This window comes from Rhinichthys klamathensis, unplaced genomic scaffold, assembly GCF_029890125.1.
Source record: "Rhinichthys klamathensis goyatoka isolate OS25496 unplaced genomic scaffold, OSU_Roscu_1.1 h1tg000301l_1, whole genome shotgun sequence".
NCBI lineage: Eukaryota > Metazoa > Chordata > Actinopteri > Cypriniformes > Leuciscidae > Rhinichthys > Rhinichthys klamathensis.
Genome location: NW_026606820.1, coordinates 1,960,334 through 1,978,148, shown reverse-complemented (window position 1 = coordinate 1,978,148; position 17,815 = coordinate 1,960,334). Strand labels below are relative to the sequence as shown.

Here is a 17,815-nt window from a genome sequence, read left to right as displayed (position 1 = left end):
CTGGTTTTAACCAGGCTACAAGATTCAGCTCATTTTTTAAGTCAGTTTTATGTAATTTAAGTTGAAATGACTTAAACATCCAAGTTGATTGTACTTAATTTAAGGCAGCGGCTCTTTTTTTCAGTGTAGAACTTCTGTAACATTCTAAATGTCTTTAAAATCACATTTTATCAATTTAATATGTCCTTGCTGAATAAAAGTATTAATTTATATATATATATATATATATATATATATACACTCACCGGCCACTTTATTAGGTACCCCATGCTAGTAACGGGTTGGACCCCCTTTTGCCTTCAGAACTGCCTCAATTCTTCGTGGCATAGATTCAACAAGGTGCTGGAAGCATTCCTCAGGGAGTTTGGTCCATATTGACATGATGGCATCACACAGTTGCCGCAGATTTGTCGGCTGCACATCCATGATGCGAATCTCCCGTTCCACCACATCCCAAAGATGCTCTATTGGGTTGAGATCTGGTGACTGTGGAGGCCATTTTAGTACAGTGAACTCATTGTCATGTTCAAGAAACCAATTTGAAATGATTAGAGCTTTGTGACATGGTGGAAGTAGCCATCAGAGGATGGGTACATGGTGGCCATAAAGGGATGGACATGGTCAGAAACAATGCTCAGGTAGGCCGTGGCATTTAAACGATGCCCAATTGGCACTAAGGGGCCTAAAGTGTGCCAGGAAAACATCCCCCACACCATTACACCACCACCACCAGCCTGCACAGTGGTAACAAGGCATGATGGTTCCATGTTCTCATTCTGTTTACGCCAAATTCTGACTCTAACATCTGAATGTCTCAACAGAAATCGAGACTCATCAGACCAGGCAACATTTTTCCAGTCTTCAACTGTTCAATTTTGGTGAGCTCTTGCAAATTGTAGCCTCTTTTTCCTATTTGTAGTGGAGATGAGTGGTACCCGGTGGAGTCTTCTGCTGTTGTAGCCCATCCGCCTCAAGGTTGTGCGTGTTGTGGCTTCACAAATGCTTTGCTGCATACCTCGGTTGTAACGAGTGGTTATTTCAGTCACTGTTGCCCTTCTATCAGCTCGAACCAGTCTGGCCATTCTCCTCTGACCTCTGGCATCAACAAGGCATTTCCGCCCACAGAACTGCCGCTCACTGGATGTTTTTTCTTTTTCGGACCATTCTCTGTAAACCCTAGAGATGGTTGTGCGTGAAAATCCCAGTAGATTAGCAGTTTCTGAAATACTCAGACCAGCCCTTCTGGCACCAACAATCATGCCACGTTCAAAGTCACTCAAATCACCTTTCTTCCCCATACTGATGCTCGGTTTGAACTGCAGGAGATTGTCTTGACCATGTCTACATGCCTAAATGCACTGAGTTGCCGCCATGTGATTGGCTGCTTAGAAATTAAGTGTTAACGAGCAGTTGGACAGGTGTACCTAATAAAGTGGCCGGTGAGTGTATATATATATATATATATTAATGACGCCAAACTTTGAACAGCAGTCTAAACTCATTGGCAATATTGTGGGAGCAGGTGCACAGTGCATTGAGGCCAGAGTCACAGACAAGTGACTTCATTGAGTGCTCGTTTATATAATGTCAAGTAGTAGTGAGATGTTTGATTAATTATAGTTTACTTTGTTATACACAAAATGTTGTCTTTGTTTACTAAACTAATTAAGATAACTGATATGATTCCTATATTTGCTATCTCTCACCCAATACATTATGCTTTTAAAATAATTTAAGAGGTAATGTATTTTACTTAAAAATACATTTAATATAAAATTAACCTTTTATAAATACCATTAATATTAAAATAACTTTAAAAATGTCATTTTTACAAACTCTAACCTTATCATTCCACTGTGCATATTTGCCCAATACTTGCACTCGGCCCCTAAAATGTGATCGGTCATCCCTATTTTTATAACCTAACAAATAAGTAAACTTGCATGCAAAAAGCTTAATCTGAAAACCTGACGATGCAAGAAAACCCTGTTTATACGAGAAATTCTTTTGTTTTGACATCAACAGACATGCACATGAGACATGCGCATACTAAATAAGTCACCAGAACGTTGGTGAAGGTGTTTACATGCAGAGTGAAAATGAGGTCATGGGTAAAAATCTAGTTGTGCCAGTTGTTTTCTGCTTAAAACGTTTACAGCACTTAAGAGGTTGTAACATTATGTTGTCGGGCTAATCTGTGATTATCAGTGTAAGATTGTGCATGTAAATGCATTAGGTGACTTTGGAGATCTGGATCTTTTACAGAACTGCTGTTGCTGAAGTCTGACACGGTGCCTTAATATCATTTCACTCCCATTACACGACAACTTGACTTATGGGAGTAATTATTGGCTCTGCAAAGTCCAGCACGGCTAATCATTATGGTCCAGAGAAGTAGCTGGACATATTTCACAGCACCCATGTGTGGAAAACCCAGCACACACAGTGAGAAGAGTCTAGGGTTATCTTGTGCAGTCCCCCAAAAAGCCCCTCTATTGTTAGCAGGGGGAGTCAAAAGATATCTGAGACTGTAGGGCGACTGGTAGAGCATATTTATGAGGGTGCTGTAATAGAGTGAGGGGACTTAGGGAGTGACCGAAAAGCCAACGTCATTTAAAAACAATCGTAGATTTCTGGGTGGAACAGGACTCTTCTCCCACGCTGCAACAAGTTAGGCAGGTTAGGCCTGAATCTAGATTTCAGTTCTCTTTCAGTCAGTAAGGGAAGAGGCCTGTCACACCTGATCCATTCACATGACTGCACAAACACACGCTTAAGATTAAGATCATGATTCTGGAGTCATCTCAATTCAGAGAGAGTAGACAGAACAAACCAAAACACAACAGTATGAAAGCACGCTGCAATCCACACATACAGTGGCCCAAAAAGGATTTGGACACTTAAGCCACATTTAAAATTGTAACCAAAAAATCCAAGTGGCACTTACATGGCTTGGCTGAGTTGGCTCCACATTATATTTATCCGCACTGTTAATTCCTTATACCCTAAACCGCAGATTGAGCTCCTCAAAATCTAATTTGCTGGCTGTTCCTCAAACCTGTTTCAGACCAATGGGTGACAGGGCTTTTACTGTCTATGCATAAATCAAACTTTTAAAATATACTTTAATATAAAAGAGTTATTTTCAATTGTAATTACATTTTATAAATGTACTGTTTTTACTGTATTTTGATCAAATAAATGCAGCCTTGGTGAGCATAAGAGACTTCTTTTAAAACATAAAAAAATCTTACAGACCCCAAACTAGAAGTGAATTGATGAAAACAAAGACAAAATATCTTGGACATTGTCAAACTTTGTGGAACATGTTTATCCCAGGACACCTGTGTAAACTTGAGGAAAGCTAACTTGAAATAACATAAAGTGGCTCAGAAATGTTAGTCCTGAGAAAAGCTATAGCAGCATATCTTTGCAGAAGCCACTTGATTTGATATATTGTATCCAATGCAATGAAATATAAATATATTTTTTGGGGCCACTCAATGTATGCAACATAATTAAGCTGAAATGCTACTTTCATTCTCAACTAGGCTTTCGTATAAGAATATACGAAACACACTGAGTTCAGACTGACTGGCGATTCGTACATCTCAGTCTTTCCATCTGAACCCTGCCAGCAACCCACACAGTGATCTCCCAACCCTCTCCTTGCACTCTTAATGTTCCACCTTCCTCCCTCCCTTCCCTTCATGCCCAGCATCAAAGGCACAGACCTTTGAAAAACCCTTGTCCCCATTTTAAGACCCTGTCTGTGCAGCTGGATAGACAAAAAGAGTACCTAAACAGAGAAACCAAGTTTATGTGCCTAATAACAAAGATTGCTGATGCCAAAATATTTCAGTGCTTTCAGGTCAACGATGAAGGGCCGATCAGAATATTCTCACACAGAAAACAGCAAATGTGGTTGTGATGTACCTGATTGATTTCATCCATCCCATTGCTGGCGAACTCAAAGACAAGCTCGCTTGACTGGACCGCAGTGGTCATGGTGTTGTAGGGAGAGAGAGAGGGTAGGACACAGGATGACAGGCAGAGGGTTCCTACCCCTCCACGCACTCCCCGAACGCTTTGCTCCACACCACACCCCTCGGCACAGGAAGCACCCTGAAGCAGGAACACTGCTGAGGTAATCTGCTGCTTTCACAAAATGAGAGGCACTGTTAGGTAAAAACAGAGTTCCCTTTTTTGGTCCTGCACGCTGCTGACTTTTTTCCCCTCCAGATGACGGACAGGGTGGCGGAGGACTCAGGGAAACGGTACTGCGTGATGGAGGAGATTTCTCGCTCCAGCTGTGTCTGGGGCATCTAAACCTTCAAGAGAGAAACAGAGAGGAAAAGGAACATTAGTAAACTGCGACTGAGCAAAATGGGCTGTGTCACATTATCAGAGAGAGAGGGCTGGGATGGCCGGACGAGCCTGAGACAGTACCGCTGGGACTGAGGCGAGAGGCTAATTTTCTGACTCTATGAAGCGTTCGCTCACTGCTGGGGAGACTTTGGGCTCACCAATCCCATTCTTGGCTCCGAACACCCAAAGCTGCCTCAAAGACAGACTCTGAGGAAGTCTGGCCGGGCAGAATGAAAAAGGACGAATGGAAAACGTACTCCGCTTTCCAGCAACACATTCATCACTGGCACGCTTCATTTTCTTTGGCTCTGACTCCTGTTTACCCTCTGAGATCATAACAATACAACTGTCGCATCACTGTGTCGCCCTGTATTCACTTGGAATCACAAAATATATTGGTGTCATATCCGTTATCAGCCAATTATTTAAAATAATATTTGAAATGTCATTTTTAAATATTCAAAGTACTATTTTCATTACTTCAAAAACTATTTTTATTATTTGCCAATAACCGACATGGCACAGATAATTCAAATATATTTACAATATTTTAATTATTTAAGATTATTTTAATTATTACTTAATTTAAATATTTACTTCATTATTTGAAATAAAAAAAGTGTTTTGATTTATTTTATTTATTTAGACAAAATAATACAGAATTTTTATTTATTAGTTATCGACCATAACATGACAATATAAATAATATGCTAATAAGTATAAGGTAAATTTGAATATGGGTATAGCACTAATATCATTCACACTATTCTGATTGAAGGATAAAAGACAAGGATATAAGAGCAGCGAGACAGCTGGTCTACTGTCATTTTGAATGCCCGGTTTAATTTGTCAAGGTTCAGATGTAATAAGTGAACCTCTTCAGTGGCAGTGCGGAGGAAGGGGTGAGGGGCATGGATCACTACAGGATATGAGATCACCCAGCCTGATCAAAGGGGTACTGTAAACAAGGTTGGGTTATCAGAGTAGAAGGGCCCAAACACACCCTCATCCAAAGTCCACATTCACTCCTCACACTGAAGCCGGCTGAACTACAGAAACCCAAAAACACAAGAATCACAGGCCTGTGAGAGAAAGAGTACCCTCTTCCCAGCCCTGAGGCGGTGAGAAGGAACAGGAGGGTCTGCAGTCTGGTTAAAGATTAAACGAGTGCAGTGGGGAGAGGACGGAAGGTTTGGACGAACCACTGAGGTGGGGGGGGGGGGGGGGGTGTAGTAAAATGGCAGGCAGCGGAGCGGCCCACGTCTACTCTGTGGCAGGGTGGGGCTTGTTTGCTTTGAAAGGACAGTGTGTCAACAAGTGCATACCACGTTGAATGGTGTCTGGGGGTTGGGGTTGGTGGGGTGGGGTGGGTGGGTACAAGGGTTTAATGGGGGCAGTTAAAGAGAATAGGAAAGATAGGTCAGTGTGGGTGTGGGTGGCAGGGAGCTCAAACAAATGTTCAGTTTAGCTCAGTCTCTGTCCAAGACCCCTGTAGCAGCTGGAGTCTCGTCTTCAACATGTGGCCTTGTCTCTTCAAGAGAGGGACAGGATGGTGTATCCCATGACAGAGAGGCCCAACCTATTATTAGCACTAACCAAACTAGGTGGTTGCTATGGTGTTCTGGTAGGTTTCTAGGGGCTTACGTCAAATAAAAAGAGGTCATCCTCAAGTCTCTTTGATGATCTGGTAGAGTATGAGTATATTAAGAGACATTAATAAAATGTAATGGCCAATAACCGACAAACGGATCATATTATACTTTTAAACTATTATGTCTAAATAAATAAAACAAATGCTACAAGTGCTACATTATAATGTACAGTTTATAAAAAAAATATTGATATTCTCGATCGGCCCATACACATTTAAGATACACTGCCATTTAAAAGGTTGGGGTAGGTACTATTTTGTAATGTTTTTGTCTCTTATACTCACCAAGGCTACATCATGATCCTCCAGAAATCATTCTAATATGCTGCTTTGGTGCTCAAGAAATATTTCTTATTATTACCGATACTGCAAACACTTGTTTTGCTTAATATTTTTGCGAAAAACTTGACGCATTTTTTTAGGATTCATTCTTTCAAAAGTATTTGAAACAGAAATCTTTTGTAACGTTATAAATGTCTTTAATGTAACCTTTAATCCATTTAATTTGTCCTTGCTGAATAAAAGTACTCATTTCTTTAAAGCTGCAGTCCGGCATTTTTCCTCTTTGTCGCCATCTCTGTTCGAAATCTGCAATTGCAGTCATTCGCGGAATTATCAACTTTACGTGGGTTGTAGTTCAACACCCTCGACACGGCACAGCGCGGATGAACACAGTGTTTCAGGAGAGTGTGCAGCTGTCAGTCACCGCGCCGATGTGGATATTGTCATTCAGAATCACAGATTATTCTTTTTGGAAGTATGACCAACATAGGAATTTTCACCGGGAAATGTCATCTGAACTAGTAAGAAACATTCACTTTTGTTCTGGTTCTGACATTGCAGTAAATCGCGCTGATTAAATCTAACAATTGCTTATAAGTTATCATTTCACGCAAAACCGTGCAAAGTAGCTATACTATGTTCTCTAATTGTTAATGTTAACAACGTCAGCAACCATTGCGTGACTACATCATGTAATGTCCTTCCGATATTATCCTTGTTTTCGCATGGGTCCGGTTGCAGTCTCTTTTTTTCTGTAGCCACTCCGAAGTCCGAACGAAGTCTTTTGCATGTTACAGCGGGTGAGTCTCTAGTTGTCACTGATGATGATCGTCGTTTGAACCTTTCTGGATCCGCCATCAAATTGATAAGTTTAATTATATCAAGTGCTGTGAGAAAAGGCTATAAATCTCTACCTCCAACATCCTCACACGCAATATAGCCTACTAGCCGAGACTCCTTCTTTATGTGTACAGATGTGACGTAATGACGCAAAGACATGCTCGAATCTCCCGCGGAAATCCACCAGTACCACTAAAATTAAAAACATTATTACAAGCTTACCGTTTTGCATCGAGCTAAGGCAAGCAGATAGTTTTGAACACTGGCTGGTTATGTATTTTATCAAATATGTATTTTGGATAATTTTTAACCCAAAAAAAGCTACGGACAGCAGCTTTTAAAAAAAATATCAAACTTAAAGAAGAAAAAAATACAAATATCGGCTGATGCATCATGCATCCCTATATATATTGGTTTTCTAAATATGGCAAGAGTTCCTACTTCACTTTCTAAGGCAAATCTATGGGGTATTTTAGAGCACTTTATATCAAGTAAAAGCACATTTCTTCTCAACAAACTGCACGATTTGAAGTATCATCCATAACTGTACTATAAACAGTGCTAAAAAAATGATAATCACAACTATACTGATACCAGGCAAATCAAGACCACACAGAGTGGGTCATGCCTACCTCTGCAGTCTGGGAAAGCACTCGCCCATGAAGTCTCCGTAGTGCGAGCCAAGGGTCAGAAGTCGCCAAACAAGAGCATGGCTGAGTTCTGCCTCCTCCTCCTAGCTCAAAATGGCCTCATGTCATTTTCGGTTCTTCTTTTCAATTCAAAAAGCTCTCCGTACCTCAAACTGCAGCTGCGTATGCCACAGCCAAAGCTCGCAGCTTGAAATTCTATTAGACGATCTTGCCATGGTCTACAACCCTGCTTTGGAGTAATGAAGTAATTCACACCACTTGACGGTGATATGGTGGCAAATGAAAGCGTGATATGGGATTGATGAGAACGTTTCACACAGAGAGATGAGCCTGGTGGGGAGCAAAATCGTGCAAATCTGTGATTGCATGCACCATGCTGCTCTCCTCGCTGATTCCCATTTGTATATAACAAGACCTCGTGCCGGGCACACAGTGAGTGATCTACGCCACCGTGACGGCAGCCTGTAAACGATACAAGGGGATGCGACAACAGTTGTCTATAGTCCCAACATGTGCACACAAACAAAGGCCTGCTGCACGTCATCCAGAGGCGCCGAGAGGAAGGTAGAGTTACTCAGTACTCAAGACTTCAGTAAGCAAACACTCTCCAGGGTGGGGCTTGCATGGAATCACTCCATGGCTGAGGTCTGCCAAGGATACACACTCAGCAAACAAGGTAAAACTATGAGGTGTACATGAAAAACGTCTATCCGAGTCCTAATGCAGCAGCTGGTACGAGTCTGGCAAAACGCCTAATCTGTGTTGTCAAAACAAGTAAATATGAAGCAAGACGCTGACTAAAATGTTGGACAGAATAACCAGTTTTGAAGGGAGAATGATTACGAACAAATACATCTTACCCTATTGACCCTGTCAACCCACCCACCCCTGTAGCGTCCTCAGCTGAGTTCAGTGTTGACCATGAAAGGATGTAATTTAAGCCAACCGAATGACTAAGCCATGAGTCACCCTGACAATGGAATTCAATCAAGGAGCAAGCAAATTCAAACACGAATCATCATTTAACATAGGTGAGCGGTTTGATGGGAATGCTTATGGATTCAAGATGTTGTGTGATCGTGAGCTGCTTTATTCTGATGACATCACTAGGATGGATGGAAATGGTTTTGGATAGGGCGAAGCAATCTCTAGTTACTCTGTGGGGAGTGACGTCATGGCAATGGTGATGTCAACAAATTTGAGAAACACTAGTCTCAAAATAGCTTGGGATACTATAGGCTTTTGGAGAGACACTGACTAAGAGAACGCGAGAGAAAAGTTAAGCTCTTTTCTTGCTAGGTCAGGAAGGAGGACTGGCATTCTTGGCATTCCTGGAATTTCAGAACATGCCAGTCTTGAGTGTTTTAGCAAAAACAGACTCCGCAATGCTTGCTCCACCAGCAAAATGTGACATTAAAACACCTCCAGTGAGCCAGTGAACATGTGTCGTGTGAGATATCTGACGACTTGTTCTCACTTACTAAAGGGAAGAGAAACCCTGAGGGTGGAATTATGCCAAAAGCAGCCTTTCAATCAATATGGAGGACAAAGCCTCTTTCAACAGGGTCATCTGCTTGACTCAGCAGAACATGGATGTTTTTAGCCCAGTTCCTGTGAGGATGTGATGCTTCAACTCAAGTGAAGTCATGTAATGCTGTGATAATGAACTTAGGGACTTTACTCATCTATATGGTAACATATCATTTAAACGGTCCTGACAAAAGTTAATAGCCTGCTGCTGCTTTATGTCCAAGTAATACCAATATGTTAAACTCCACAAAACACAGCACCAATTTTGAATAATATACAACTGAACAAAATATGAAATATGAAATATTCAAATATTTAATATTAATACTGTTCAAAGGTTTGGGGGCAGTAAGATTGTTTTATTGTTTTTAAATAAGTATCTTATGCTCACCAAGGCTGCATTTGTAATGCTGCAAAAATAGAAGGAAAAAAAACCCAGTAATATTGTGAAATATTATTACAATTTAAAACAACTGTTTTCTATTTGAATATAATGAATTTTCAGCATCATTCTAATATGCTGATTAGGTGCTCAAGAAACATTTCTTATTATTATTAATTATTCATGTTGAAAACAGTTGTGCTTCCTAATAGAACAGCATTTTATTTGAAATATAACATTATACATTTTTTTTGTAACATTATAAATGTCTTTTCTGAATAAAAATATTTTAAAAAACACATTTGAATGGTAGTTTAAATATAACAAATTAAATTGGCGATTAAATAATGCAATATGTAATTAAATGATTTATAATAACGAAATGATTTTGAACCAGTGATTTGTGTCTTCTTTTTATCAATATTATTGTTTGATTTATATCAACAATATATGTTAATTAATGAATAGACAGTTGGATTGTTGACATATTTTCTAATTTATTGTCCCACTTGTTGACAATAAGATAAGACAAAACTGACTATGTATGCATTTATAGCTCACCAAGATGAGCATTATGATCAAACAGCCCATGTGCCAGTTCATGCACTCAGCCGCATTACTGCGTTACTAAGTTTGCATGCAATTATGGATGAGCATCCGAATATGCACATCTGAAAGCAGCCACATGTCAGTAAAAATAGCGAATGTACCATACCGAGTACTGCAGAAAGACTATATGTACATTTCGTTTTTAGTCTTAGCACTGGTATTTGATATCCCTACTGTCTTTCTCTTCTTCTGAAAGTGATGTGAAAGTATCAGCATCACACACCCCTTTTGTTGGTCACAGAAGTGAAAAAGAGTGTATTATACATCAGGGAAAAAGGTCAAGGGCCTGTGAGGCGTATGTTTGCTAATTCAACAGAACAAGAGAGACGGCAATTAATGAGACCAGCATACAAGCAACTCCCATGGCCACATCAGCCTACAACAACACGGCACAGAAGTCGACAATTCACAGAGTGTTTCCAATACAGACCAAAAACTTGTTTTGAGGATTAAAGCATAAAACCAGGTAAGATTTAAAAAAAGGACATTATAAAACCTTGAGCAATCTTTGTGAGGGAGAGGGAACGACGAAAAAAGAAGCGGAGAGAGAGACAAACACGTTGCTTCGAGAACCGCCACTTCTGCCATGCTAAAACCGAGAGAGAGAAGAAAGGCTTTACCTTCTGCTAGCTTTGCAGGGGATGAAGCAAATTGAATCTGATCTCTCAAGTACTTTTCCACTCCCCCTCAAGGTGCTAGAAGAAGTCAACGGCCCCACACCCACCTGAGACAGGAGCTGTTATCTTTGAGCCTGGAGCTCAGCTCTCCAAACATTAAAGGCTGGGGAGGAGAGAGACTGAGGCCAGGTGAAGGCAGAATCCCTGCCACTAAACTCAGTAGGGTCTAAAGACGCTTGGTTAACATCAGTTGTGTTGATCTCTCCCAGATGGAAACTTGTTTGAGGAGATGAGAGAGAGCATCCCCCCATTCATGATTTTCCAAACAATTTTAAGATGATTCAAAGATGATTTTAAGATGATTTTGGCTGACATTTTATGAAAATGTCAGCCAACAACTTTTTGTTCAGTTTACCTGGTACTAGAAGTTAAAAATGGATTGTTTACTACCTAAAATTATACAACCTACACCATGAAATGAGTTTCCAGTTGGTGAAACTTTAAGCCATGGTAAAGGAACCCTAAACTAAACACATTTAAATGCAAAAGGAAAAAGAACAGCCACAACTGACCTGTGAATCGTGCAGTGACAGGAAATGCATCACTGAGCAGTCGGTTTCTGCTACTTCCTGACTGTTAGACCACAAACAAGCGAACACTTCTCTCTCATTTTGAGAGTGGAAACTTCTTCCCCTTCCTCTTAGATTCCGTATTTCTCACTTTTTTTGTGTTTTCGACATGTTTGACTGCAATATATTTATATTTAGTTGGTAACCACTATTGGAATAAAACATTATGCTTTAACAATAACAGCATGGCAAACGGTCTACTCATCAATTCACATGTATTGTTCGTTTTTTTTTTTTTTGTTTTTTTTTTAAAAAGGGTCCCTACTTTTACACTGAACCCCTGTCTTCATCACCATCAGATCTTGCCACCCTTCAGCGGTTTGTTTCTGAGAAGAACAAAACAAGTCTGGTTCTCCGAATTCAAAAAAAAAAAAAAAAACATCTTCAGACACCATCAAAAAGCTTCACTTATCTCAGATATCATCCCAATGAGCTGATACCACCACACGCACAATCAAACAATGTATTATCAACTAAAACCATCAAGACCGAGCTCACAAACACAAATCTAATGATTTAAAAATACATATATTCTCAATTAGAAACCAACTGTTTTATAGACTCAATTCCATGTAGCATGGGTGTCACAGACTGGGGTTAATTACTGAGAAAACAACATGAGGAACAGAACTTGGTGCACTCTTACTCACTTCCTCTCTCACATCTCTTACTCTCAGTCTCAGGGTTCATCTGCGACTAATCGCTTAGCTATTTCCTCTACGTGGATGTAGTGTCGTCAGGCATTGGTACAGATGCTGATGGGCAAGAGAAGGGATGTTTAAAAATTTAAGCAGATTATATCTTACCAGCAGCGAGCTGACCCCAACTGATGGACTTCTTAAAAGGCACATGGTGTGTGCTACATAATGTTAAAAATGTTCTTCCCCGTGATCTGTTTCTACTATGTGGCAACAGGCCGCACACCACAGATAGGAAGACACGTCAGACTTGTGAAAACAGGACAGGAAATTGCCACAGGGGCTAAAAAAGACAAAAGTTATTGTTGTACTTCAAACTTTGAGGCCCAAAAGGTAAAAGTTATCCTACAACTGCCAGTATTTGCAAAATGGCATAGTGGCATTGGAATGATAATAGGGAGGGATGTGCTGGTCTTAAAATTCTAAATGTAAAATTTGCTACATTAATAAAAAAAAAAAAAAAATCCAATATAAGCTGTACAAACACATACTAAGGATTTTTATTTTTTATTTTACCATAAGAAATAATTTCCCCAATGTATTGATTGTATGTATTGTAACTATACAACTGTTTAATTTTGACGTGCTGCTTGAAGAACCTTCCAGCATCTAATTGTTAGAATCTTTTGAACTGCATTGAGCGCTGTTTCCAGTGGCATAAGAAATTTGAAAAACATTTCAGATATTTCAGTACAAAGACTAAATGTTTTGGCTTCTATGCAGGAACAATTCAGAGCATGACAAGACTGGAGAAACTCAGGGCTTTCAGCCTGATACTGACTTCAAACTCCAAAGCCAAGTGTTTGCACCTCCCTCTTACTCACAATCATCAGACCATGTTTAGAATCTGTTATCTATGACACACTGTGTGACACTTGCATTGTTTTATTCTGCTTATGATTTAGTTTCTGCAAAAATATCTAGAACATCCATCTCACACTTGAGTAAATAAAATTCGACTAGGCTTTTGGGGACGTTCTAGCTGTCCTGGGGCAGTATTTAACATGCTTTCGTCTATGGCGAATGTACCGTTGTGAAATAGCGCCACCCCCGCCATCTTGACTCACCCATCCCCGATGTGTTTACACTCATACCAATACCAACATGTCACAGCATATGTCTGCACAAGGAGGGAAAAATGCACCCTGAATACAGCAGAAAAACATGTCTGCCTTGCACTTGCATGCTACAAAATAAAATTCTAGGAACCCTAAAGAGCCAGTGATGACACGGCTTGCATTCTACAGTTGATAAGACCATAGACATCACAGGGTTTTCGCTAGCCGTAAAGCAGTAAAATTCAAAGTTCACATTTTAGCTCACTGTCACTGAAAGAGAAACCAACTGTTTGAAGTTCCTTTCTGTATCCTTGATGCCTTGTGAAAAAAGAGGATGCATGAGAAACACAACTCTTGCCTGAAATCAGCTAAAAATCTGCAAGCTGAGGGTACAACGAAACTGAAGCTGACTGTTAAATGCAAAGAGCATTCCAAACAGGTCTGGACATAAAACTCATGAGATGTCCACAAAGGAAAAGCTGCACTTGTATGCACAGTCTACTAACTGAATCATGGTTGTCATTGTCATTGTTCTAGACCCTTCAAAATATTTTGAAATGTAGAACGTGCATTTATACCTTCATCCAAATCTATCTAAACCGAACCTGGGTATTGCAAAGTAGATATTTTATTTGTCATTTTTTTGACAGACAGACAGACAGATAAAAAAAAATAAAGCTGACTAAATTCCAACCTAATAACTGTCGTCATTTTCCTGACTATACCTAAATTAGAAAGTAATTGGAGCAACCCATATCTGTCTTTGTATTTATCTAGTCCAGCAGACATTGATAAAACCATCATGCTCTAAAACTAAATCATACACTCCTTGCTGCGAGACTGGCACTCCTCGATTATAATGCATCATAAAATACTTTATAGCTGACACAATTGGCCCAAAATAACTGACATTCATGCCATTTATCATAAGTTATGTAAGGTTTGCCTTTGGCCCTGTAGAGCTGCAGGGGCTGTGTGCAATATGTGGTGTAGTTCTCTTCTAGTCACGTCATGCGGCCTTTACTATGACAATATGGAAGAGGAGGTGTAACATGAAAGCTGCAACACTTACATTTCCATAAAGTGATTACATATCAGTTACATGGTATAAATCCGCAGACTACGTAAAAAAAAGTCCATCTTTATTCAGTAATAAGCACGCTAAGATAGGACTGGTACTGTGGGGCCGACTCTTCATTATTAAAGTGAGACCCGGAATATACCCAGGGCCAGGGATGACATTAATCGCATAAGCCAACCAGCCGCTTCATGTTTTATCTCCAAAATAGCACAGGTTTATTAAACTACAAAACATACTATAAGCTCTCACCAACATGTTGTGGCATTGAGTCCATTCACTCTGAATGTGGTGATATTTTTCTGTGAAAGGCTGATGAGTCCACAGTACTGTAAGTGATATGTTTAGACAGCTTTCAGATCCATCCTGGTTAATAAAACCCCATGGGAAGGGTGTACAGGAAGACCTTTCTTTTTACCAACTACTAACTGCAGCCTAATTGCATAATTATTCAATTATTACCCATGAACCAACTCTACAGCTACTGTTGCAAAAGACTTTTTCAGGTGCTGAACCAGAATAACATTATGAAATCTAGTAAGTGTATCAATAATTTTCTTAATTACACAGAAGGCATATACTCTTGATACGATAGTCATTTACTGCTGGAAATGTTTGAATGAGCTGATGTGAATGTTGGCCCGGGCATCACCTGTGTCCTGCGGAGAAAAACAGCGCAAAGCAAACACCACCGCAATAAAACTCACCACTATAAAATAACGCTCCACTTCCCCCATTCATCCATTTAAATCTCTCAATACAAGAGAAAAGAGAGGACTGGAGTAAAGAAGAATAGCTCTAATCACTTTCAGAGATCAGTGATGGGAGAGAGATTACACGTTACCACCATTTTGTTGTCGTTGTTTGTCGGTTCATGAGGAGGCGGTATGCAGATGCTGGTGGTAGGTTTTTATTCGGGTCAATATTTGAGAAGGAACGCTGGCCTTTGTAGTGCCATCGTTTGCACATGATAGCAACGAGATGAGAAAAGCCAACAGTAATATGCGATGCCGTAAACGAGGGAGCTTAAAAAGAAGTAGTTATCATCTCAAATCTACTTATACAGATGGTGACAATATCCTGAAGTGAGGCGAGAACTACAAAACAAACAAATGAGTGAAATACAGTTAGTAAAAACACAGTTATCCATCAAATCAGCAGAATCTGATAGTAAAGCATTTGGGCTCACTGCAAGGTACCAATAACAAGGCACTAATTTGTGCGTATGCAATAGACAGAATATCTCTTGAGGATTGTTAACACTAAATGAGACTCACAATGAAAATGTAAACAAGGAGTGGCTGTTGCCAAGAAACCGACTGTGAGGTGACCTATAGCATGTGGAGTGATATGACACAGATACAATGGGTAAAAATGAACCAACCAAGATATGATGATAATATAGTCATATAACATGTTTTTGAATATATATATACATACACACACATATATATACAGTATATATATATATATATATATATATATATATACATATATATATATATATATATATATATATATTAAAAAACATGTATACATATACATACATATGTATACATATAGATACACACACACACATATATATATAAATAGAAATACACACATATATATACACACACACATACATATAAATACACACACATATATACAGATGTACAGTCTGCTGAAGAAAATGATCTAATTTAAGGTTATTGATTAGTGTTGTTGATAGCACATCAAATAATCTCTCTTGTAATGTCTTGCAATTTTAATTCATTTTCAGTTATTTTACCACATTATAACTATGATTTAAAAGACTTCTGCCAGAGGCTGACATCTCATCCATTATTTTGAATATCACTCCAAATATGTTTGCAACAAAAGTGACAGTGACCAATGAACATAGAGATGTTTTTTTTAAGCAATTAGGGTTGATATGTGGCCTGAACTGAAACCAACTGGTATCCTCATATAATAACTACTGTGAAATGGCAAAGATCCTCTCAATTTAACTAATAAATATACCGGTATAGAGCTTTTCTGACCATACAGAACTTAATTTATTTTATAGTTCTAAGTTTGAACTCTGATATTGTACTTTTTTCAAAGGCACTACTTGATGAATATAGAAAACCTTTAAAGTAGATCGGCACGATTCTGGATAAATTGAGAATTAGGATTTTTTTTTTTTCAAACAGAGATCACGATTCTCCCACAATTCTGAACAGACAGGTTTACTTTAAAGTAATGCTGTAAAAACAATTTTTGGAGGTGGGGGCAGTAAATGACAACCGCCTCCGGTCTGTAGAGTTTCCATGGGTCTCCAGTGTTCTGGGATTTCAATTTTCCAAAATGTGATACTAGTGCAAACACCTTCAAACCACACTCAGCATTATTATCAACACATACGCATTATTTTAAAGGATTATTTTGGTTAGCTTACAAAGAATATTCAATCACCCCCATAGGTTGTGATGTAACTACAGAATTTGTGAGTAAACCTTCCTCTGGGTGATGTAATATGTTTCTAACCGAGGGTGATGTTTTCTTAAACCGGACACATTTGGACCTATTAAACATACAATTATACTGCACCACCAGTTTCCACAAACCCTTAACCAATAAAATATGGGAACACTTTACAATAAGGTTCATTAGTTAGCATTAGTTAACTACCTTAGTTACCATGAACTAAGAATGAACAATACTTATTCAGCATTTATTAATCTTAGTTCATATTAATTTCAACATTTACTAATATGTTATTAAAATCAAAGGTTGTATTTGTTAACATTAGTTAATGCACTGTGAACTAACATTATCCCTTAATTTTTATTAACTAACATTAACAAAGATTAATAAATACTGTAACAAATGTATTGCTCATTGTTAGTTCATGTTAGTTAATACATTAACTAATGTTAACTAATGCACTTTATTGTAAAGTGTTACCAAAATATCAATGTCATTTAAAGGGATAGACACAATTTTGTCATCATTTACTCACCCTCAAGTTTTTCCAAACCTGCATGAGTTTCTTTCTTCTGTTGAACACAAAAGATGGATATTTTAAAGAATGTTGGCAATCAAACAACTATTAAAGTCAATGGCTACCATCAACTGTTTGGTTACCAACATTATTTAAAATATCTTCTTTTGAGTTCAACAGAAGATCGAAATTCATATAGGTTTGGAAAAACTTATAGGGTGAGTAAATGATGACAACATTTTCATTTTTGGGTGAACTATCCAAAGGTTGTCTCTATACAGGCTTAACATCAAAAGAGGCCAAAGGAAACACTAATATAATCATTCCTCTTCTACTACAAACAGATTTAGTTAGAATCTACTAATATTATCCTTCAAATAAACTCTAAATTGTAAACTAAAATGCACAGCATAAGCACCTAAAATGGAGAAAAAAAAGCTTCACCTGGACATTTT

The 17,815-nt window shown here is 38.7% G+C and overlaps 1 protein-coding gene across 3 annotated transcripts in view; it reads right to left on the bottom strand.

Annotated features, from left to right (window-relative positions):
• elf1 (E74-like ETS transcription factor 1) overlaps positions 1-17,815 on the bottom strand; it is a 45,298-nt gene that overhangs the window by 13,312 nt on the left and 14,171 nt on the right. For 2 of the 3 annotated variants that reach the window (XM_056270294.1, XM_056270295.1), the window contains exon 2: positions 3,937-4,331. In XM_056270294.1, coding sequence (XP_056126269.1) covers positions 3,937-4,008 — 72 coding nt within the window. In that variant the 5' untranslated portion in view covers positions 4,009-4,331. Of the gene's footprint in view, positions 1-3,936; positions 4,332-12,364; positions 12,481-17,815 lie in introns of those variants that run through there. The other variant, XM_056270296.1, reaches the window with a different exon arrangement.